At 37.0% G+C, this 25,020-nt stretch overlaps 1 protein-coding gene across 8 annotated transcripts in view; it reads left to right on the top strand.

Annotated features, from left to right (window-relative positions):
• The window catches only part of NPRL3 (NPR3 like, GATOR1 complex subunit), an 80,069-nt gene that overhangs the window by 37,836 nt on the left and 17,213 nt on the right, over positions 1–25,020 (top strand). For all 8 annotated transcript variants that reach the window (XM_031945675.1, XM_031945674.1, XM_031945673.1 and 5 more), the window contains 3 exons: positions 7,588–7,725; positions 9,257–9,413; positions 18,184–18,290. In XM_031945675.1, the coding sequence (XP_031801535.1) occupies positions 7,588–7,725; positions 9,257–9,413; positions 18,184–18,290 (402 nt within the window). The remainder of the gene's footprint in view (positions 1–7,587; positions 7,726–9,256; positions 9,414–18,183; positions 18,291–25,020) is intronic.

Raw genomic sequence — 25,020 nt, 5'->3', positions numbered from 1 at the left:
TTACCAGCTGTGTGATCCTGGATGAGTTGCTTAACCCTATTTGCCTGAATTTCCTCATCTATAAAATGAGCTGGAGAAGAAAATGGTGAACCACTCCAGGATCTTTGTCAAGAAAACTCCAAATGGGTTCTTGAAGTATCAGACACAACCAAACAACAACTGAGTGAGAAGATAATAAAATATTGTTTAATTTTTCAGTTCTATAATAGCAGAAATCTTAACAGTCAAATTTAGACCACTTTACATGATTCTCACTTAATAGATTTCTTATTCTCTACTTTGTTTCCTTCAGAAGCCAAAACCATTTTTCAGACTTTAGTATATGAATCACAATCCTGGAATACCCCAAATCAGAGACAAGCAGAACTCTGAAAGCTAAGGAACAGCCTACAGCATGACTTTATCAGCTCCAGGCATGTTTTATTAATGCTTATTCCCTAATGAAGTCAAGATCAGGGCATTGAAATATAGGGGCGAAACCCATGGATTTCCCCATCAAACCTTGTTAAATCCTATTATTATACATTCACCTTCTGAAGGATTTTGTAAAAAAGAACAATAGTCTGTTTTTCCTCCCAGGTCCTCAGGCCTTATAACAATAACTCAGTTTTATTAATGCAATCCTTTGGGAATATGAGTGTTAAGGCTAGATCTGTTTCTTCTCTCAGATCATAATGATAGCTCACAGTAGCTTCACTTTTACTTTAGGTCATAGTGATTACTCTGGGTTGTTTTGCTTCTTTGGGGGAAAAACATTGTTAAGTATCCTGATGGAGGAGATGCATTAAAAAGAGGAAACTACTAAAAAATTGAAAGCTGACCTCACATAAATGTCTTAAGGTTTTCAAAATGTCCATGTGCAAAATGATATGCCTTGGTTATCAGAGTACATTGGGCTGGAAAAGCTATTGTGCTATTCAGTGAAGTAATGTAGTATAGTAGGAAATGCCCTGGATTTGGGATCAGAAGATTGCTTTTGCTATTTATAGCATATAGCATTGCTTTGGGTACAATACTACACTGAAGTTCTATGATTTAATTATTGTGGATTTGCCTATACATCTTAGATGATGATCTTTGTGAGTTTCTATGGCTGAAAATCTCATTCTAGTCTTTGAATTTAGCAAGGTTAGTCTTTGAGCAATAGATGTTCAGTCCATAGATAATACTTGAAAAGCCTTTCTTTCTTGGTGTGAACCAGCAGACTTTGCATTCCACTGGTATGGTCTTTGAAAGCCCAGAATTAGTTCCATGAAAGTCCTTTAATGGAAGAGTCATTAAAATTTTTTTGAGTCTTTTTTTATCATCTGTTAAATGGTAATAATACTTGCACCACCAAAGTGGCAGAGTTGTAAGGAAAGTGCTCTCAACTACAAAATGCTATGGGAATATAAATTCTTATTTATGTTTTAATTATAGGCAAGAGATAAATATTGACCAAAGTGAGCCATTTAGGAAAAAAGAATTCTCACGTAGAAGTCAGCTTATGCAATAAGGAGCTTTAAGAAAGTAGGTTTTGGTGGGTACTTTTATTTCTCCTCTTGCTGGTATTTTGGGGAAGCAATTTAGTGCAGTGGAAAGAGTACTTGATTTGAATTTATAGGATCTGGGTTGGAATTGGCCCTCAATTTCTCCATCTGTAGAACTGACCTAGATGAGATATCTTCCAACTATTATCTGTTATTCTCTCTTAATTTGTAGCCTCTTTCAGAGACAAAAGAGGTTGGTTTATTTTTACCTGTAATTAAGCTAACCACAATATTTTACCAACTTTGTTGATGTGGATTGGTTAGAGGAAACTTTGGGGACCACTGGCTTTGAAGGCCGAAAAGATGAGTTTGAAGTAAAAGATTATGTAATTGCTCACATGTACATGGCCCTTTTTGTTTAACAAGGATACTGCATATGTTATCCCATTTGATTTTCATACAATTCCTGTTAAGATAAGTCTTATAAATTATTATTTTTTTCTTTTTTAGAAATGAGACAGCTGGGGCTGCAGGAAGTTGAATGACTGGACAAAGTCACACAAACCAATATGGCAGAACTGAGACTTAAACACAGGGTGTTCCAAAAGTCATAGAAGAGTTTTAAATTTTAACAGGGTTTCAGACTTCCAACCAGTTGTTCTTTCAAATACAGCATGCTACTTTTCCATGCCATAGTTCTTTCTTGATACTTTGGCTTTTTCTGTTTGTAATTAAGTGATCATTTGTGTGTCTCTGACTGGAAGGTCAGTGTCTTTGTGCAACTCTAGAACCCTGTATATCCTTTCTTTGGTAACTCTCAGTTCTTCACAGACATGATGCAAAAGGTAGATTGTGTTTTTTTTTTCCATAGCATACCTGTCTTGTTCTCTGCTGACATTCAGGGGATCCACTTCACATTCATTGGTACTGCATTTCTTCAGTTTTTAGCTTTTAGAAAAAGATAAGGCAGTGATTGTACTTGATCTCCAAGTGCATTGAAATTGGATCTAAAGGACACTTAGTCTTTGTTTTCCCAAATTGGGGCCTGAACCTAAGCAGAACAGGAATTCCTAATATAACCTACCTTCTACCAGCAGGACTGACATAATTTAGTCATAAGTCTAGTAATATATTTTAGAGATACTGATGTTGCAGAGAATCTAAATAAAGGACTTTTCCATTTCTCCAGTGGATTTCAATAAAGAGGAGCTAGAAATATAGACACAGGGCTAAATGTTGTTGTTTAATTTATGATTATGTACAAAGCATAAAACTTTTTTATAGTTTTTTTAAAAAAATGTTCAAGTATGAGTATTTTTAAAAATTAATCTGCTCCTGCTATTATCCCTCCTACCCACTGGACAATTAAAATAAACCAACCCCCAAATCATATCCTCCAATACCTATCTACAGGAAAACAATTTCTTATATTAGCCATATCTTTAAATATATGTCTCTTTATGGATTTTGCTACACAAGAAGTATCAGATTTTGAAATAAGGTAAAATTAACCTGAGAAGGAAATCAAAAACGCAAGTAGATAAAAACAGAGGGATTGGAAATGCTATATAGTTATTCACTCTCATTTCCCAGAGTTCTTTCGGTGGGTATAGCTGGTTCTATTCATTATTGAAAAAATGGAACTGATTTGGTTCATCTCATTGTTCAAGAGAGCCAAGTCTATCAGAACTGGTCATCATATAGTATTGTTGTTGAAGTATATAATGATCTCCTGGTCCTGCTCATTTCACTCAGCATCAGTTCATGTAAGTCTCTCCAGGCCTTTCTGAAATCTTCCTGCTGGTCATTTCTTACAGAACAATAATATTCCATAACATTTATATACCCCAATTTACCCAACCATTCTTCCATTAATGGGCATTCATTCATTTTCCAGTTTCTAGCCACTACAAAAAGGGCTGTCATAAACATTTTTGCACATACAGGTCCCTTTCCCTTCTTTAAGATCTCTTTGGGATATAAGCCCAGTAGTAACATTGCTGGATTAAAGGGTATGCACAGTTTGATAACTTGCTCTCCAAATTGCTCTTCAGAATGGCTGGATATATTCACAGTTCCACCAACAATGTATCAGTGTCCCAGTTTTCCCACATCCCCTCCAACATTCAGCATTATCTTTTCCTGTCATCCTAGCCAATCTGAGAGGTATGTAGTGGTATCTCAGAGTTGTATTAATTTGCATTTCTCTGATTAATAATAACTTGGAGCATCTTTTCATATGGCTAGAAATAGTTTCAATTTCTTCGTCCGAGAATTGTCTGTTCATATCCTTTGACCATTTATCAATTGGAGAATGGCTTGATTTCTTATAAATTAGAGTAAATTCTTATATATTTTGGAAATGAAGCCTTTATCAGAACCTTTGACTGTAAAAATGTTTTCCCAATTTGTTTCCATTCTAATTTTGTCTGCATTAGTTTTTTGTTTGTACAAAAGCTTTTTAATTTGATATAATCAAAATTTTCTATTTTGTGATCAGTAATGATCTCTAGCTCTTCTTTGGTCACAAATTCCTTTCTCCTCCATATGTCTGAGAGGTAAACTATCCTATGTTCTTCTAATTTATTTATAATCTCATTCTTTATGCCTAGATCATGAACCCATTTTGACCTTATCTTGGTATATGGTGTTAAATATGGGTCAATACTTAGTTTCTGCCATACTAATTTCCAATTTTCCCAGCAGTTTTTGTCAAATAGTGAATTATTATCCTAAAAGCTAGGGTTTGGGGGTTTGTCAAACACTAGATTATTAAAGTTATTGACTACATTGTCCTGTGAACCTAACCTGTTCCACTGACCAATGAGTCTATTTCTTAACCAATACCAAATGATTTGTTGACCACTGCTTTATAATATAGTTTTAGATCTGGTACAGCTAGGTCACCTTCATTTGATTTTTCTTTCATTAGTTCCCTTGAAAGTCTTGACCTTTTTGTTCTTCCAGATTAATTTTGTTCTTATTTTTTTCTAGGTTATTAAATAGTTTCTTGGGAAGCTGATTGGTATAGCACTAAACAAATAGATTAGTTTAGGTAGTATTGTCATCTTTATTATATTTGCTCGACCTATCCAAGAGCACTTAATATTTTTTCAATTGGTTAGATCTGACTTTATTTGTGTGGAAAGTGTTTTATAGTTTTGCTCATATAGTTCCTGACTTTCCCTTGGCAGATAAGATTCCCAAATATTTTATACTATCCACAGTTACTTTAAATAGAATTTTTCTTTGTATCTCTAATTGTTGGATTTTGTTAGTGATATATAAGAATGCTGATAATTTATGTGGATTTATTTTGTATCCTGCAACTTTCATTAGCAGTATTCTTAAAAGAATATTGTTAGTTTTCTTTCTTTTTCTTTTTTTAACGTTCTGAATGTCTCCTAAGTAGAAACATACTAGGCCATCTTGGAAATTTGGAAAACATACAAGCATCTTGTAGCAGTTACGTGCAAGAAATAGAGCTCACCCTAGGCAGTAGTTGTCAATCAATTATAACATATCCAGATTAGTGCCAAAAAATTCAACAGAAATGATTAAGAGCATGGAGATATCTACCAATAGCATTGAAGTCTAAATGGAGTAGGTTCATCATGGTAATTTCCAATGATGCCAACTGTCTTTATTCTTTCATTTTCTCTTTTTTTCCTACTCTTCTGCAGAGTTGATGTTTAGTAGAGAGAGCAGTGGGAAAGCTAGGTGCTGCTGATTGAGCACCATGCTTGGAGTCAAGAAGACGTGAGTTTAAATCCCACCTCAGGACACTTAATTGTGTGACCCTGAGCAAGGCACTGAATTCTGTTTGCCTATTTCCTTCTCTGTAAAATGAACTAGACTAGGAAATGGCAAATCACTCCAATATCTTTGTCAAGAAAACCCAGAGTGAAACACAACTGAACAACTCCTCCCATCCCCCCCCCCAAAAAAAAAGGTACACTGAGATAGGAATTCAACAACAAGGATTTCTCCTGCTCTAATATAAATATGAAAGTATCTTTATACAATTCCTACTACTAGTGTCCTGTCTCCATTGTGTGTAGCTAAAAAGACTATTAGGGACAGTCAAAATGGCCCTCTAATATCCAGGATCAATCTGTGGAATTAGAGATGGCCTATTTCTTAATGGGTCACTTGTAAAGTGAACACAAAGTCCAAACCAGCAGAAACTTTCCATTTTTTCTAATTTAACTTCTAACAATTAGACATATGCAGAAGTAGAATGGCCTATATAAAATAATGGGTTCCTTCTTACAGGATATTTTTCGTGAAAGGATGGAAAACCACATTTTGACATTTTTCTTAGAGTAAGGCTTGGCACTATGGTTCTATCCAACTCCAAGATTCTCAGATTTTTTTACCTCAATTTTTCCCCCTGCTCCTTTTGTCCCTGTTGTACAATGGCTTTCCAAGGTTATGGTATAATTTGGAAGAAACCTGGATTTATCTGTGTATTTTATTGGTTCTATGTAACTATAACTAAAAGGTATAGGAAATGGGCCTCTCCCGAATGCATTGACCAATTCTGGATACATTTAACCACTTCCCATTCTTCTTCAGTCTTAGATTCTCTCAGACATTCTACCTTACTTGTTATTATAATTTATATAGCTGTGCACATTCTTTGTCTGAATTCAAGCTCCACTGTCTTGGTAACCATTTTACTGCTTTGTACAGTTCATTTGTGGTTTTACTTTTAGGTTCATTTTCTGACTATCTTAAAGTTTCACTCATGCTATCTTGTTGTAGCCATTTCTGTTAACATCCTCCTTGCAGGTGTTAATATAACTCATGTGTTAAATTTCTAAGACAAAGGAGCATATTTTGCTTCCTTGTTTCATTTCTCTACATTTCCTAAAAATAACAAATATTAAAATAATATATTCAGAATATGAAACTTATCAGGTAAAATGTACATCCTATTGAGAGGCTTCTATCTCTCCCCCAGAACCTAGACTAATTTTTTGCTCAAGTCTTTTCTACTTTCAGCTTTTGGCCTGTTTTTGAGCCTTATCCTATGCACGACACATTCTTTCCCTACTTTAATAGCTATTGACTCTTAACCTTTCAGTATTTGAAGGGCTGTAATATGAAGGAGGAATTGGAAGAGGGTATTTTCTTTGTGGTTTCAAACGAAACTAGGAGCATTAGCTCAAAGCTTTAAACATAAATTTAGGCTTAATGTAAGGATACATTTCCTAACAATTTAAGCTACCCCAAAGTAGCATAGAGCTTTCTTTCACTGAAGGTCTTTCGACAGAGTTTGGGTGATTACTCATCAGATAAGTTATAGAGCAAAGTTTCTTAAACTGGAGTCATGACCCCATATGGAGTCACATCACTGAGTATGGGAGTCACAAAATTATGATTTATTATCAGTAAATGTTTGATTTGTATACTGATTTTATATGCCTATATGCCTGGGGTTGTGCAAAATTTGCTTGGGCAAAAAGAGATTGCAAGTGGAAAAAGTTTAAGAAGCCCTTGTATAAAGGGGATTTTTTGTGTGGGGATCCACATGATGACCATTGAGGTCCTTCCGACTCAGATTCTGTACAGAATAGATGGTGAAGTGATGATTAGTGAGGCAAAATTCAGGCTCTGATGAGCTGTTGAAAGAAAGCCCAATAACTGAATTTATTCTTTTGTGTGAAATGTGTTCATTTTGCTCATTAATCTCCAAGGATAGTAATGATTAAAGAATCTTACAGTAGATTTTTTTCAGCATTGTTACTGAATTGTAGATCCCAAGGCTAGAAAGAAAGAATGTGAGTGATTCCTATTATATGCTTTCTTCATTTTCCAAGGAATAACAACTTTTCTCCTGTGGTTTTTCTGTGGTATGGGAAAAGTTTAATATCCACTTTCATGTTTCTTCTGACAAGCAGGAGCAGGTTGAATGAGAAACAGAATACCCGAGTTGGGATTTGATTTGTAAAATAAGTGGGTCTCTGCAATGTACTAAACATGTAGAAGGAAATCTCTTGTCAAAAACCATTTATGAAAATCCTACTAAAAGGGCCAGACAACCTATGGACAGTTTAATGCAGCAGGACACAGGTTTCACAAACAACTTATTGTAACATTTGATTTTCTGCAGCCTCTGTACCACTGGTGTGGTACGATTACATATCAATAATTGGCTGGAAGTGAGTTTCTGCCTGCCTCATAAAATCCATTATGTCGCAACAAATTTTATACCTCCTGAAGCCATAGAAAAGAGCCTGAAAGCTATCCGGTAAGTACATCTTATTTTCCAAGGGGCTTGTGCTCCCCCTTCTCTCCAGTAATTCCTAGATCATTGTTGTCCTTTCTGAATTGCTCTGTGCCCCCTAGTCCAAATATTTTGCTAATCACATTACTTCTGAAAGCTATTGAGTCCACAGGCCAGGTGCTTTTATGCACTTCTTTCCTGCTTCAGAAATGGCTTCTGCCGAGTATCGTGGTCAAAATATGATAAGTTTTTATTTTAGACAAGGCAATGTCCAGAAATGGCTGAAATGCCCTTCCCTTTGCTTCATCCCTGATGCATCCAGGATGGGTTTAGATATTTCTCTGTGATCTTAGCCTGAGGCCTAGTGACCATTTGTTTTTTCTCAAAAAGGTGACATTTCAGGGGAGTGAGCTGAACTCACTGCAAGTCTGATTTAGTCATTGTGGACTGCCTTCTGAAGGTCTTTGTTGTTTCTGATTGGCTTCTTCATTAAACTTATAAATTTCTATCAAAGAAATAGGTTATAACTTCTTTTGGTTCCTCAGAAAACCAAAGAGTTGGTGTAGTACCTTGAAAAGGAAGCTTGTCTTGTTGCCAAGACTGCTGCTTCTCACACCTCCCATGTCTGTGACTATTGACAAGTCAGTTTAACCCTCTAGGCCATTTCACCTGTAAAATATATATGATAATTCTTGTGAAAAAAGTTCTAAGCCAACAGTGAAGTTCAATGGTAATGTACATTATTATCCTTCTCTTTCCTTAAATAAGTTTCCTTGCTCCTAAAAACCTCTTCAAATTAGGCTTAGTTTAGTTTTTGTTTGTCATACGGAAAACTCTCCTCTTGGAGCATTTACATTTCAAAAATTTTCAAAGTGCTTTCCTCATGGTATGAGGAATGAGTTATATTTATCCCTATTTCACAGAACTCAAACCCCAGTCTTTGATTTTAAGTCTAGTATCTCTCCCCTAATTGTAAGGGGAGAACTGTATTCTCCAATAGTATTTTTAGCTGATTTTAGAAGTACTTATCACATTTCTTACCTCCTTTTTACCATTTTTCCTGACACAAGATCTGATTGAAATCCCTCTGTTTATTCCCTTAAGTTTTTTTTTTAATACTCCTTAGCATTTGCAGTTTGGACTTAGCATTGTTCACTAGGGCACAGGTGTCAAACACAGACCTATGGGTTGTTGCAACCCACAGCACTCCTGAATATAGCCCAGATCAGGTTGAAAGATAATTAACTAATTTTTAATAAAAGAAATAAAAATGCAAACATAAATAATGTGACATTTTACAATGAAATCAATATGCAGCCTACAGGGATTCTTATGTATGGATTAGCAGCTCTGTTTCTTTTTGACTTTGAAATCAACATACTAGTACAGACAGTGACGCTGCCAAGTCCAGATTCGCTTCCGAATGTTCCATCTTGTAGTCCCCTGTATAGTCTGTGCAGGCTGCGTGCTGAAGCAGGACTTGCCCCATTGCTACTCATTGCTTTGTCTGTTACTGGAATGATTTCAGTTAACATGTGGGTTTCTTTAATGGCAGACCTTACCATGCCTTACTGCTGCTCAATGATGAGAAGTCCCTACTCAATGAACTCCCATTAGACTGTTCCCCTGCCCTCGTGAGAGTGATTAAGACCACCTCTGCTGTGAAGAATCTGCAGCAGCTCGCTCAGGATGCTGATTTGGCACTGCTGCAGGTACGTGTGAGAGAGGCAACATCCACTGAACAACTGGGGAAACTACTAGTTATGTTATGGGTGGGAGCAGGAATGTAAAAGGTGAAAGGATTAGAATAAGATTATTTGATAGTAGATTAGAAAAGAGATTTGAAGACTGAGAAACCCTGCTAAATTGTTCCCCTGCCCTAGTGAAGAGTGACTAAGACCGCCTTTGCTGTGAATAATCTGTAGCAGCTCACTCAGACTTACTGAAGGTCTGTATGAGCAAAGTAACGTCTGCTGAAAAGGCTCCATTAATTAGTTTTATAACTTCATAATATGTCATGGCAACTGAGGGATGAGGAATACTGGACTCTTTTCCTAGGAACATTTTATTTCAGTCCTTTTGACCAGTTTTTAAAGTTAAAGATGCTTCTACCACTTGCTTTTGAGACTACTCTTCTGAAAAGTTCTGTTAGTAGATTTTTCCAAAGTTTTCCTTGGCTGCCATCTCCTGCTTCTCCTCACATTAGTCAGACACTCTTGGACCACCCTGAGCAATCTTTTTCCCAGCTGGGCTTTTACATATATGAAACAGATGCATTTATTTATTTATTTATCTATTCATTCATTTATTTATTTGTTTGTTTGTTTATTGATTGATTTTCTGGATGGTTCTCATTTCTCATAGAATCCTAAAATGTCAAAGCTGGAAGAGATCTTTGAGATTACTAGTCCAACTCCCTTTTATCAATGAAGAAACCAAAGCCCCGAGAAAAGTGAATGGCCCAACATGATGCAAATAATTAGTAGGAAAACTGGGACAACATGTTTCCACACTGAGGTTTCATGCTGTTTGCATTATGACATCTGCCTTCCATTTCACAGGTTGCCCAGTTCTGGGCTTGGAGTTAAGAAGATCTGAGTTCCATTCCTATCTTAGATACTTACTAACTGTGTCACCTTAAGTAAGTTATTTTACCTCAGTTTGCCTCAGCTTCCTTAATCATAAAATAAAGATAATAGCAGTACCTGCCTTTCAAGATTGTTGTGAAATCAAGTAACAGTGATTGGCACAAGTGGTTGCTATATAAATGCTTATTTCTTCAGTTTCCTCATGTAAAAAATGAGGATAATAATAGTATCTACTTCCCAGGATTATTATAAGGATTAAGAATTTTTAATCCTTTACAAATTTTACATTTATTAATGTTAATGACAACTTGATATCTTGCAAGTACAGTTAACATTCTACTTTTGGATAATTTTTTATTGTTGCTTTGAGTGGGGCTACATTGTAAATAGTTGTGTTTTGGACAAACCTGACATAAAATCCTCTCTACTACTTATGTTAGTAATGCATCATTTTCTTTTTCAGATTGATCTTCTAGTGGCTGTGGCTTCTAACACTTAGCTTCATTTTTCTACTTGATATACTTTCCATCAAAAACAGTTAGCAACTACTAATGGAACTTAAGCAGTCAAGGAAATGTCTGTTTAAAGATGTGCTCCAGTGAATCTGTTTGTAATATCAATAGGCTCTCCAAAATATTCCGATGCGATTTTTAAATGTTTTCTCTTAGTCTTTAAAAAAAAGCAGGGTAACATTTTTGATGCTCTGGAAACATCAGATCATCTGGGAAATTTTGTGAACTTTCATAAATTTTGATTAGGATCCTGAAAAAGGATAGATGGCATCAAGGCAGTCACTTGAGGCAGGAAGTAGCACCTGAACCAGTAGTGTCCCAGTACTTCCCAGTGGCCAATTTTGATTGTGCTCATATACATGTTGGAAAAGAAGGTTAATTAATGCTTAGCAAGATACAAAATTGACTTTATATATTTAACCACTTCATGGATAGGAAATGGACTGGTGTGGGGAGATAAGCTCAAAGAGTTCTGAAAGTAGAGTTTAGTTTCTGGAGCAGGATGGTATGGTGGAAAGAGCACAGGACTTGGAAGAAAGAGAGGTCTGTAGCCAGCCCCTTCTTCTGGCCCAAGATGAATTATAACCATGGCCATGTCATTTGACTTCTGCCTCAGTTTCCTCATCTGAAGAGCAGGGAATAATACTTGTATTGCCTAATTTACACAGCTCTTATAAGAATATAATGAGATCATATGTGTGCATAATTTGTGTATTATAATATGATCATGGGGACATTAATATCTTTGAGCCTTTGTTTCTTTTTTTTGTTAAAGTGGGAGGTAATAAATCTGGAAGTGCTCCAGGAATGTAAATCATTTGCCAGGCTGGTTAAAGTAATGCTCCTGGGCTTGGAAGTTAGCAGTCAGATTATATTTAAGGCATTTCATTCTACCTCCTGGTGCTTTTGAGTTAAAAACACACAGAAAAAAGAATTTGCTTTCAGGTGAATATGAGGAAGGAAAAAGAGAATGTCTTTTAAAGTTTGAGTCCCATTAGAGAAGGAGTTTTGTAATTGCCAAATGGCAATTTAAAATTTAAAATAATTATTGATATATTTTGCTTTTACATTAATTTTTAAAATTTTTTCATTCAAATCACTTTGTTCAGTTTGAATCAAAGAATCTCAGAATTGGAATGAAGTTAAGAAGTCATCAAGTCCTGTGCATACCTGAATCAGGAATCTCCCCCTGTCAGATCCCCAAATATCTTCATCTTACCTTCACTGAATGTTTTCAGTAATGGAGAACTTGCTTCCTCAATGCAACCCATTCCATTTCTGGATAGTTTTAATTATTAAAAAGTTATTTCTTATAATGAACATAAATCTGCCTCCATGTAACTTCCCATTATTAGTCCTGATTCTGCTCTCTGGAGCTAATTGGAATCAATTTAATTCCTCATCATATGACAGTCCTTCAGAATTTTAAATCTAATTTTCTGTATGCTCCACCTTTTCATTGCCATTCCTTAGTACCTTTCTTACTTTGGGAGTCATTCTTTCCAGATTTAGTAAGTTGGGTTTATGTGTGTCTCAGAAGGAGAACTATCTAAAGTAATATAGTTTTCATAGAATATTAAGGTACTAGACTGATTAATGATATATCACCATTGATATCACCATAATCAAAAGTAGGGTGAGACAAAGTTATGGAGGGCCATGTATGTTAGGAGTTTCGACTTTATCCCATATGCAAGGGATAGCCACTGAAGGATTTTGAGTGACAGAGAGGCATAACAAGAGTTGCTTTAAGAAGATGAATTTAACCATGTTTGAAAGATGGATTGAGCCTGAGTATTTATGAGATTGGTGGTGCCATTGTGAAGAAATAGAAAATTTGGAAAAAAACTGATTTGAGAAAGAGAAGGAGTTGTTTTGAAGACAAGTGAGACCAAATGAAGGTCTTATAGGATACAAATGTATTTTCTACTATTTCTCTCTACCCTTACTGCCCCCAGCCCCGACCCCATCCTACCAGTGCATTTATATATGGACCATTACAGCTACGGGATAGTCACTGACTTTCTCTCAACTGAAATCTCTCAGAAACTTGTGTCCTGTTGCTTCCTTGGAGTTAGCGGAATTAACTTTTTCACTTTATTTGTGTGCTCACACAGATGAAGGTAATTACATGAGTTCTTATGGTTAAGGAGGAAACCAGAATCTGATCACTAAGAACATTAGAACTTATGAAATGCCCTTGTGGAATAGACTTATGATCCATCCACTACAGTGTAATGTCTAATCTCTGGGCCATCCAGAGACAATTTGATCAGATCTTCACCCTTTTGTGTGCTGTGAACTCCTCTAGCAGCCTGGTCAAGCCTATGGGGCCTTTTCTCAGAATTATTTTTTCAAACGCATAAAATAAAATACATAGGATTACAAAGAAAACCAAAGGCTGTTAAAAATAAAGAAGTAATTTTTTTCCATCCAAGTTCATAGACCACCTGAATTCTATTCATGGACCCTAGGTGAAGAATATCTGGTTTATATAGTTAGATATGACCTCAGCTTATCTAGATTCCCATAATAATCTATTATTGATCTGTTAGCCATAGTTTAGTTAATTCTTTTCAGCTTTTTGGAAAGAATTGTCTAGGAGTTAAAGACCATGTCTTACTCATCTTTGTTTCTCCCATATCACTTAGACCCATTTCTGGACATAACAGGTACAAAATATGTATTTATTAAGTGAATTTTATTACAGAATAGCATTGTACTGGACTCATGGTAAATGCTTAAATAATTGTTGATTGGCATTTTCAGCTTTTGAAACAAGAAGTCATTTATCTTTTAATAGGACTGTTTATATATATTTACATATATATTATATGCATATGTTTACTCACAAACATGTATAAGAATTTGTCAACCTATATGCCTGAGTGTATGGGGGTGTTGTATGTGTATCTAAGTATGTTTATCTGCATTTGTGGTATGTGTATGGGGGTTATATGTGTGCATGGAAGGGTTGTATGGAAATAATGTTTAGATACAGCAAGGTTACTTGGTGATATAGGCATGGAAAGTGATTGTATGGAGGATGGGATGTTTATAAGGCATGTGAATGGGAGAACAATGGGAAATTTGGGAAGGGGGCCAAAGTGAGTAGTAGGATAGGTTTGGAGTATAACTGGAGGATAATATGTTGGGGGCCTGGGCATCTCTGTGGATGTGATTGTATCTGTGATCCATATATAATGTCTGTATATAAGCATAAATAAAGTAATTAAGGAATTAAAAGGACAAAAAAAAATCATTCATAAAACTTTTTCAAATTTGATTATGCCGGGTTATGTGTACGTTGGTACTCTGATTATGAATGGCAATTTGATATAAGTTGGTGCTCAAACCTACTCTGTAGTCAAGGAATCCTCTTAAGTCATAGGGGTCCCCAGGAGGTATGTTGGGAGTATGGGGGTACAGAAGTGCCAAATCTGAAAAATATATTGGGGTTCTAGGACTCTCCCTGTGCAGACTACCAAATGTTGGGGTCATTGGTGGTTTCCAGTGTTCCCAAATGCTTCAGGCTGATGTTGCATGGTGTCTTAAAAAAATTTGTAGGCTTACACCATCTCCAAATCAAGAGGCAAAAATTTTGTTATTTTGCCATTCACTGGCAGGCTAAGTTCCAAAAAGAATTTATTTATTTATTTATTTATTTTTTTAAATTTAATAGCCTTTTATTTACAGGATTTATACATGGGTAACTTTACAGCATTAACAATTGCCAAACCTCTTGTTCCAATTTTTCACCTCTTACCCCCCCCCTAGATGGCAGGATGACCAGTAGATGTTAAATATATTAAAATATAACTTAGATACACAATAAGTATACATGACCAAAACATTATTTTGCTGTACAAAAGGAATCAGACTCTGAATTATTGTACAATTAGCTTGTGAAGGAAATCAAAAATGCATGTGTGCATAAATATAGGGATTGGGAATTTAATGTAATGGTTTTTAGTCATCTCCCAGAGTTATTTTTCTGGGCATAGCTAGCTCAGTTCATTACTGCTCCATTAGAAATGATTTGGTTGATCTCGTTGCTGAGGATGGCCTGATCCATCAGAACTGGTCATCATCTAGTATTGTTGTTGAAGTATATAATGATCTCCTGGTCCTGCTCATTTCACTCAGCATCAGTTCGTGTAAGTCTCTCCAGGCCTTTCTGAAATCATCCTGTTGGTCATTTCTTACAGAACAGTAATATTCCATAATTTTCATATACCACCCAAAAAGAATTTAACAAAGAAGCAGGATACCAGTAGGATCTTTTATAGGAGAAAATAATCTTAGGAGACATCTATAATTTGGTCTTCTGATTGTCTGTACTAACTATGAGGTCCTGATAATTTTGTTAATGCAAGGAATTGACAAGAAATTCAACAAGGGCTTGCTGCAACAAAGGCGAAGTTAAATTCAACAAAAGCCTCCTGTCAGCACCCCTCTTTGTGGCCCACCCAGCTACCTTGGATGTGGAGTCTTGCTGGGTTCTTATTAACCTCATCAGGTCTGCCTAGTTTTCCCCTTTGATCTGTACTATTACTTGCTCTGGTGCTAATGTTCATTTTTCTATAGTGCTCTTTTTTAATACCAGCATTGCCAGTAAATAAATATTGATTGCCATCTTGGTTGTCTGGGAATTCTAAGCCCTCATAAATGGTTTCTTCACCCAGGGCATATGTTCCAAACTGACCTCTGGTATTTTGTTTCTTGTGAATTAAGGTATTTATCTACTTTTCTGACTGAAAGGAAATATACAGTTTTTGAAAGGGAACAGAAGTTAAAGAACTTCAGATTGTCATCTCCCTCATTTGGGATTTTGTTGAGTTAGGTTTTGTGCTCAATGTCCAGGTTGATTGCCTTCAGGATTTGGTATAATGTCTTCCTTAAAGCTTTTCCATGAATGATATTAAAATGTGTAGGCTGCACTCTCACCCCTACCGTTAATACTCTTTTTTTCTGTATTAAGATCCAAGTCATATAGTCTAGGATGTTCAAATCGTGTGCTCAGCCTTCTTCAATGTATCTAAAGTTAAGATATGCTCCTAGTAAGAAACTCGTCTTAAAGTATAACACTATTATTTTCATTAAGAATGTGATGATTAATGAATTGCTAAATTACTAAGTGATGGCAACTTTGTGTGTGTGTGTATGTATAGAAAGAGAAGCAGAAAGAGAAACAGACAGAGTGTTAAGTGTCTGATCAGGAATTTGAAATTTCTTCAACAGCAATCCTCCCTTGAAACCTCCTAATAGTATAGTGGGTTAGAGTTCTCAAAAGGCTGTGGCAACAGGGCACATGCTTTGGCAGATTCCACCAAACTGAGCAAAAGCTTGTCAGTCGACTATCATCTGGGAGACCCAGCTTAGCTAGGTTTGGAGGGGCTTATTGTCAAATGGTTAGTCACAAAGTGATGAATTTTTCATCACTTTCAGCAACTCATGAAGACCATCTGCTAAAGGTATGGAAGTCTTCATCACTGGAAGGAGTTGCCTATATCAATGAAATCTTGGCTCATTGGGAATATTGCAAAAGACAGCTAGCAACTTTTAGTTATCCTTTTAAATATGCTCAACCTGTTCATGGATACATTTCAGAGTGCATAAATTGAAATATGATAGCCTACAGGCATGCAAATGTAAGACGAAGAAGAGAATGGATATGTAAAGAAAAGCTTGGGAATTGTAGTTTGAAGTAAATTAGAGGTCCTCCCTATTTTTTGTCTATTTAAAGTAAGGATCTTTCTCTGATAAAAATAAGAAGTACAACTTCCCCTGATTTCCCCTTATAAACTTGGACATGCCCAGAATTGCAACTATAAAAGCGATTTCCCACAGGAAAGTGATCTTTGGTGGCTTGGGCTTTCTTTAATTTGTTCATTCTAATTCCCTTTATAGGGCTTCCTTTTACATAAATAAGTACCACGGGAGAATAAGAATGCATAAATAACCTACTTTGCTTTCAGTAGGTGTAAGAGTGAGTCTGTAGTCTTCTCTTTTTGGCTGTATGAGAAGAAAACCTGAATGGAAGTTATAGGGAGGTAAATTTCAGTCTATCATAAAGAGGAATTCCCTAAAAATGAGATCCATTCAACAACAGAACAATGTTTCCTTATAAAAAAGTGATTTCTTCTTTGCTGGAGGTATTTAAACTGAGGCCAAATACCCCATCCATTTGTTAGGTGGTGGCAGGAGTGCTAATCTTGAAAAATGAGAAGATCTGAAGTAAAATCCCAGCTCTGCCCTTACTGGTGACCTCAAGCAAATGACCTTACATTTTTGAAACTTAGTTTCTTTATAAGTTGACTGGAGATATTTGTACTGCCTACAGGAAAAAATCAATTTATTGCATCAAAAAGATCAAATTTTAACAATGATTTTTTTTTGTAATCCTGATGTGCTATACCAGTGGGCATTGTGGAACTGCAGCCACATGGTGACAATCCATGCCCTGGATGGGAATTTTGTCTGAGTGGTCTCTCAAATGACTATCATGTTTTGAATCATATAAAACCTGGTACCATTTGTCAGTTGTTTTTCTAGGACAAAGATTCCCAATCTTACTGTCTTCCCAGTCTTGAGCTGTCTTCAGTTATCCTGACTTTCATGGATTTCTCTCCCCACAAAAAAACCAGAAATCCTCTCAGAACAAAAATAACTTAACAGATTTTTTTCTTAAAATTAAACATGCCTTATGATATTTCGAACTAACAACTGTGGTGTGTCACAACTCCCAAATGCTGACAAGTACTTGTGTGTACTGTTAAACCTACTCTGTCCTGAGTAAAGTTAAAGTGTTAACTCAGATGAGGCCTGACGCTGCCTTTGTATGGAGCCTGAATCCCCATGAAGTGCCACATGGCCCTTGACTCCCACCATTTCGCTGTAGCCGCTGTAGCAGTGGTGACAAATGACCTGTCATAAGGAAGCCAGCCCTTTCCCTCAGAAGAGGCCAGGATAGCAGGGACCTCTGATTGAAAAAATATGACCCTCTTTAAAAATAGGAGTGTGTCGAGAACTACACAGGAAATGAATACAAAACAACATTTCAGGTTCAGCTGTTAGGGGGAGGTTCTGTCTGTCTGCATAATTTTTGCCCACTGGGACCTGGTAGGAAAATTGGAAATGTAAAAATTGGTACTGAAGAGGGGACCAGTACAAAATAGGAAACAACTCTTGAAAACAAATTATTTCATTCATACCTGTCACATGTTGTGTGGGGAGGTCTCTTCAGAGAACTGTGCCCCCTGAGGAAGCAGACTTGATCTCCTATTCTCTTGGAACAATAGCTGACACTTCTCACTCAGAATGAAACCCAAATTGCAATTTGCTTATTTTTCCTGTTTCCCTTACCTCCTGTGTCTCTGCAGGTTTTCCAGCTTGCTGCTCACTTGGTATACTGGGGCAAGGCCATCATCATCTACCCATTGTGTGAGAACAACGTCTACATGCTGTCTCCTAATGCCAGTGTGTGCCTGTGAGTAGGAAGTGGCTGAATGACAATTACCAGATTGAATCACGCCATGGGGGAAATCATTTGGTCAAAAGTGAAGGCATTGGCCACCTCACCGCCTTTATTTAAACAGCAGTTAAAAAAGATAGTGGTCAGAAAAAGCAATAAGGCACTTGTATTCTCCTTACCTACTTCCTTTCTATAGTAGAGTTTAGTCATTATTGTTGTTCACTCATTTCTCAATCTTGTCTGACTATAACCCCATTTGGAGTTTTCTTGGCAGAGAAGCTGGAATGCTTTGCCATTTCTTTCTCCAACTCATTTTACAGATGAGGATGTTGAGGCAAACAGGGTTAAGTAACTTGCCCAAGGTCACCCAGCTACTTGTCTAAGGTCAGATTTGAACTCAGGAAGATGAGTCTTCCTAACTTGAGACTTAACCACTTTATCTACCACACCACCTTGCTACCTCATTCTATAGGAAGAGTAAATCCTTGTGTGGTCTAGCCTCCTGACATCAGACAGAGGCCATGATCTTAAGGTCAGGTTTTGTAGCTAGAATTGTACTTCTGATGTTGTCTTGGCTTTGAAGTCTCCTAGTTCCTCTAATGTACAAAAGTCAGCTATTTGCTTCTGCAGCTTCTGCAGAGTATGGATAGAGTATTTGTTAAATCAAATCGAATGAAAGAAATAAGGGTGAAGGTGGAGAGAATAAGCATTTTAGTAAGCAACTATTTTATGTCAGAAGCTTTAAAAATTCTGATTTGATCCACACAACAGCCCTCAGAGATAGTTGCTATTAATGTTATCCCTATTTTACAATGAAGGAACTGAGGCCTAGATTGGTTAAGCAATCTGCTCAGAATCACATAGTAAGTGTTTGAGTCTGAATTTGAACTCAGGTCTTTTTGACTCCAGATCCAGGCCTCTGTTCATAACACCAATGATCATCTCTGTAAGTCAGATCACTTAGTATAAATCGGTGACATTGCCTCATGGAATAACAGACATAAACCTCTTCATTTCACAGTTCAATTCAACCAGTGATATTAAATATCTCTTCTGTATAAGGCATTGTGCTAGACAGTGGGGATTCCAAGACAAAAAATGAATTATTTATTCCCTCCTCCCATTCCACTAGGGGAGCATTGCATATATACAGTCTTGTAGTTGATCTCTCTGTCACAAATTTCTCCATGTTCTAGTCCATTCTCTACTCAACTATCTAAATGATCTTTCTAAAGAGCAGATCTGAGCAGCTCCCCATTACTTCTAGCATCAAATATAAAATATTCTGTGTAGCATTCAAAGCCTTTCATAACCTGCCCCCCCAACATCATCAATTTTTTACATCTTATGCTACTCTCTTGTCATCCAATAACACTGGCCTCTCAAATAAGATATTACATCTCCCATTTCTTGGCATTTTTGCTGACTGACTGTGTGCCATGTCTGGAATGTTTGTCCTTCCTCATCCCTGCCTTCTGCTCTCCCTGCTTTCCTTCCTTCCTTATTCCACCTTATATAGGAAACCTTTCCCAATCCCCTATGATTTTAGTTCCTCTCCTCTGAGTTTACCTCCAGTTTATCCTTTTTGTGCATAGTTATTTTCATATTTTCCCCCATTAGCTCCTTAAGAGCAGGTGATGTCTTTTACCTTTCTTTGTTTTAGCAGGAAATATAATAAATTCTGTCTCATTATATTCAAATATTGAATTTTAAAATACCTATAGGGTATCTAGGTGGAGAACAGGCTTTTTTTTTTTTTTTTTTTTTTTAATCTAGACCTATGAGTTCATATGTGTGTGGAACTTCCTTTACTAAAACAGAACAGCAACTCTTCTATACCTTGCATTTTGAAAGGTGGCCTGGGGCAGAATGAAGTTAAGTGACTTGCCTCACAGCTGGAATATGTTGAATAATGATTTATTTAGTATCATACTACAAATTAGTGGTAGAGCTAGGGTTAGAATTAGCATCTCTTACCTTCTAGTCCAGTGCTTTTCCTGCTTCATGAGCTATTTTCCTGGATGTATTCTACTCAGGACCTCAAGTAGACTGTTCTCTTAGTAGTCCACCATAGAAAAATAGTATTAAACACTGGTTGGTTCCTTCCTTCTCAGAGCCTCAATTTCTCTATCTGTTTGTAAGGAAAAAGAATGCCCTTTCCTCACATATCAGGAATGCCATGCAAGAAATCTGGAAAGGAATATATGAAAGTATTTTGGAAGTACAAAGTAACTTGGAACACAAAATGGGGGTATTGCTTTTAGCTAACACTACCTTGGGCAGGGGTGTGGGGTGTGGGAGTGTTGTTTATTTGTTTGTTTTTCACCTCAACCAGTCTGAAAAGATGCCTCTTGAAATATTTTGTTCACATGTACCACCATTCTGTTATTCCAAGTACTGCTTTTAGTGATCGAGCCAGGTGGTTGATTTTAGATCTGATTATATCTTCAAAGCATCTACAACAGTGTATTAAGAATCCCAGTTTTCACATACCATTAATGTGAAAAAGGTTGTGAATTCAGTGATGACGATGCTGTGTAGAAGAGAACTCAGATTCTAGTGTGTTACTCAATTGGGATTCATTAAAACCACTAACATTTCCTTTTTGATCAGAGTAGACTAAGAGGATGCCATAGAAACAGAACGCTTGGATGTCAGTTCTAATAATAGATGATATTTATATGACCTTCTAAGTATACTCATGGTTCCCTTGTTCCTCATGGCATTTGAGCTCCATAACCTTGTGGTGTAGATGATTCTTATATCTGTTTTATAGGAAAGAAGAACCTGAAGCTCAGAGAATTTAAGTCACTTGCCTATAGTCTTTTAACTAGCAAATATCATAGTTGGGGTTTGAATATATATCTTTCCAAACTCCTAAGGCCAGTTGTTTCTTCTGTTGCACTTGATTGCCTTTAACTCAGCTGCTGAAGCAGGACAAAATTAGTCCTGGCTATACTCACAGAAAAGAGGAAGAAAAGAAAAGAGAGCTAGATGGTAATACATTCATTCACTTATTCAGTGATTATTTTTAGGGCCTGTTATGTGCTAGGTGCTTTGCTAGGCATGAAAAAAAAAAGCAAAAATAAAATGGACTTTTACCTAAAGACTTTATATTCTATTGGGGAAATAGTATATTTAGGAAATTAAATGAAAAATATGTGCATAGTAATTTCTAGAAACAGGATTTTAGCAACTAGAGGAGAGGGAGGAAAGAAATCAGGCTGGACTTTCTGTGGGAAGTAGCTCTTGTGCTGAACTTGGAAAGTAGCTAAGGATTCTGTAACTTTCCAGCAAGGAGCGAGTCAGGGGAAACTTTGAAATGTTTAGAATGGAATGCTGGAAAACAACATGGAGTCTGGGTTGTTTACAGCAGAGAGTGCATGAAGAGTAAGGTGTCATAATTCTGGAAAAATAGGTGGGAGTCGAAGGCTTTGAAAGTCAAAAAGAGGAGCTTGTATTTTATCCTAGAGTCAAAACAGTCACTGAAGTTTCTTGAGCATCTGAGTGACTTGGTCTGACCTGTGCTTTAAGAATCTCAATTTGAAGACAAAGAGCTGTTATGTACAGAGGATAGAGAGCTGTCTTTGAAGTCAAGAGATCAGGGCTCACATCCCTCCTCTGACACATTCTGACTATGAACTGCAAACCTCCTTTTTATTCCATCTCTCCACATCCAAATCACTTGACTTCTCAATGGCCCACAAAACTTGCTAACACTATAAATTGCAAACCAGGTTTTGATTTGCATTGGTGGAAGGAGTTTCCTCACCAGGAATTCCTTATACCAGTGAAATCACAGGGTTAGTTTAAAAATCCAAAACTAAATAAAAATGGAACATAAATCTGACAAGGGCATGAAGCACTGATTAAACAGGAGAGAGACTGATGACTGCGAGAACTGTTAAAAGTCAACAGTAGTCCAGATAAGAAATGGAAGCCCTGAGCTTGACTTGAGCAAAGATGGTGGCTGTATTGGTGGGAAGAAGGCAACAGATGTGTTGTGGCAGTTAAGGTTGACAAAATATAGCCGCAGAGGAGGACTGAGGGAGAGGGGAGAGTTGGGCATGAGTTGAAGGTTAAAATTGAATAACTAGACCCAAAGACTGCTGATAAATATATCAATGATGTATCTGTAAATATATCAGTGTAAGATGGAGAAGTCTTTAGTTATAGTAGTGATACTAATTATTTAATAAGCACTTGAAATGTCCAAAGTTGGCCACTAGGTGGCGCAGAGGATAAGAGTACAAGTCCTGGAGTCAGGAGAAGCTGAGTTTCAATCTTCAGACACTTAGTAGCTGGGTGACCCTGAGTAAGTCACTTTACCCTGTTTATCTCAGTTTCCTCATCTGACAAATGATCTGGAGAAGAAAATGGCAAACCACCCCAGTGTCTTCACCGGGAAAACCCCAAATGGGGTCACAAAGATTCAGACAGAATTAACTCAACCAAAGTGCAAAGCCTTGTGTTCTAAGAACAGTTAGATAGCCTCTGATTTCAAGGAGCTCACATTCTAATGGAGGAGATGACATGTATAGAAAATATCGTTTGTCCCTCATTCTCCAAGAGGACCATAACATCAAAGAGATGATGCTATAACATGCAAATGAATTGAATTTAAGTGAAGGAAGGCTGGACAAGGTCACCTGCCTCACCTTCTCCTCCAGAACCATCTGGGTCCAGTGGCCAGATATGGATCAGGACGACTGGAGATGGACCTGATAGAAAGTATTAGCTAAAGTCAGCTGGGAAGGTCCCATGGTTCGTAAGGTACATTAGCAAAACAGATGGTGATTTTTCTTCTTTAATGCCATTTACATTGATATAATCCTATCAGTTTCTATTGTTGAACCATTTGATAGAGTTAAGGACTTTGGTGACAAGAACTTTCTTCTCTGGATCTTCAATAAGTATGGCTGAACATCTTACAGGAGCAGTTGCCAGGCTGCATCTCCACAGTGACCATTTTCCAGGATAATGAGCTGAGGGCAGTGGGCTAGAAGCATTATTATTCCAGAGGTCTTGGGTTCAGGATCTTAGACTGTCTCAATAATAGATCTGAAAGGAGATGATGGTCAAGATGGTGGTGGTGGTTTGATTTGCCAAACACATGCTGCCTCCTATTTCTTCTTTAGGGTGCCTTATTGGTTCAACTAAGCTAGCTTACCTGCCCTATATGTAGCAGTGGCTGGCCCCTTTTTCTCCACAAGAGTTCTATCTCCAGGTGATGGCTGGGAGGATTGGGTTGGGATCAGAACCAGTGGCCTGGAGAGCATAGGGTACTATGTACAGGGCCCTTGTGCTTATATCTGTTGGTGACATTTAATCAGCAATTGTTGCTGGTGGTGATGAGGAAGGTGGCCCCTTCTACACGATGATATCCCTCCTCGATGATGGCTGGTGTGGCTGAGCTGGAAGCAAGTCTGTTGGTTTCAAGGAGATTATGAGTTCAGGATCCTAGGCTGTTTCCATCAGGGTTTGAGGAAAGATAGTAGTCAAGGTAATAGAGGTGGTATGACTTCCCTGGCACATACTGCTTCCTGTCTCTCCCTCAGGGTGCTTTGCAGCTTCAACTAGGCCATTATCTCAGATATGAAGACCTAAAGGACTCACATATCAAATCTTAGACTGACATGAATCTGGGGAAAATGTATTCATGATACATTAAGTTCTGAAAAGAATAATAGACCAAATCTAATAATATGAAATTTAGAAAGAATAAATGTAGTATTAACTTTAAGTTTAAATGAACTAACCAACTGCATATATATGTATGGAAGAGGTGTAGTTAGAGGAATTAATAAGAAGACGAAGAGTTTTTTAGTGAGCTATAAACATGAGTTAGCAGTTAAAGAAGCTAGTGTGGTTTTAGGCAATATTAACAGATTTTACTATCTAGCATGAAATGGTTAATAGTTTAATTGTAATCTTTCCTTGTCAGACCTCATCTTGAGTATTATATACAATACTGAACACCAATTTTTTTAATAGCCTTTTATTTACAGGATATATGCATGGGTAACTTTACAGCATTAACAATTGCCAAACCTCTTGTTCCAATTTTTCACCTCTTACCCCCCCACCCCCTCCCCCAGATGGCAGGATGACCAGTAGATTAAATATATTAAAATATAAATTAGATACACAATAAGTATACATGACCAAACCGTTATTTTGCTGTACAAAAAGAATCAGACTCTGAAATATTGTACAATTAGCTTGTGAAGGAAATCAAAAATGCAGGTGGGCATAAATATAGGGGTTGGGAATTCAATGTAGTGGTTTTTAGTCATCTCCCAGAGGTCTTTCTCTGGGCGTAGCTGTGAACACCAAATTTTAAGAAAGATATTAATAATCTAGAATGTATGGAGAGCTTAAAGATAAATGAATTGGAAACTATGGCACATGAGGATAGACTGAAGGATTGGTGGATATTTATTCTAGAGAAGAGAAAACTCAGAAGGGGATATCGTCACTGGCTTCACATATTCTGAGAGCTTTCTTGTCAGACAGAGATGAAACTTGTTCTGCTTGGGCTTAGAAGGCAAAACTGTAAAGAAGTTTTTTGAAGAATTTTTGAAGAAAATTATAGTGGAACAGATTTTCACTCCAAGAGTGGAATAGGCTGTCTGGGGACAGGGAGGTACGTAGGGAAGAAGTTCCCTCTCATTGGAGGATTTCAAATGGACATTGACCATATGCTGACTGTTTTAACTATTTTGGTATAAATTGGACTAACTAA

Source organism: Sarcophilus harrisii, chromosome 1, assembly GCF_902635505.1.
Source record: "Sarcophilus harrisii chromosome 1, mSarHar1.11, whole genome shotgun sequence".
NCBI lineage: Eukaryota > Metazoa > Chordata > Mammalia > Dasyuromorphia > Dasyuridae > Sarcophilus > Sarcophilus harrisii.
The sequence above is the reverse complement of the archived record's forward strand: the minus strand, read 5'-3'. Positions and strand labels throughout refer to the sequence as shown.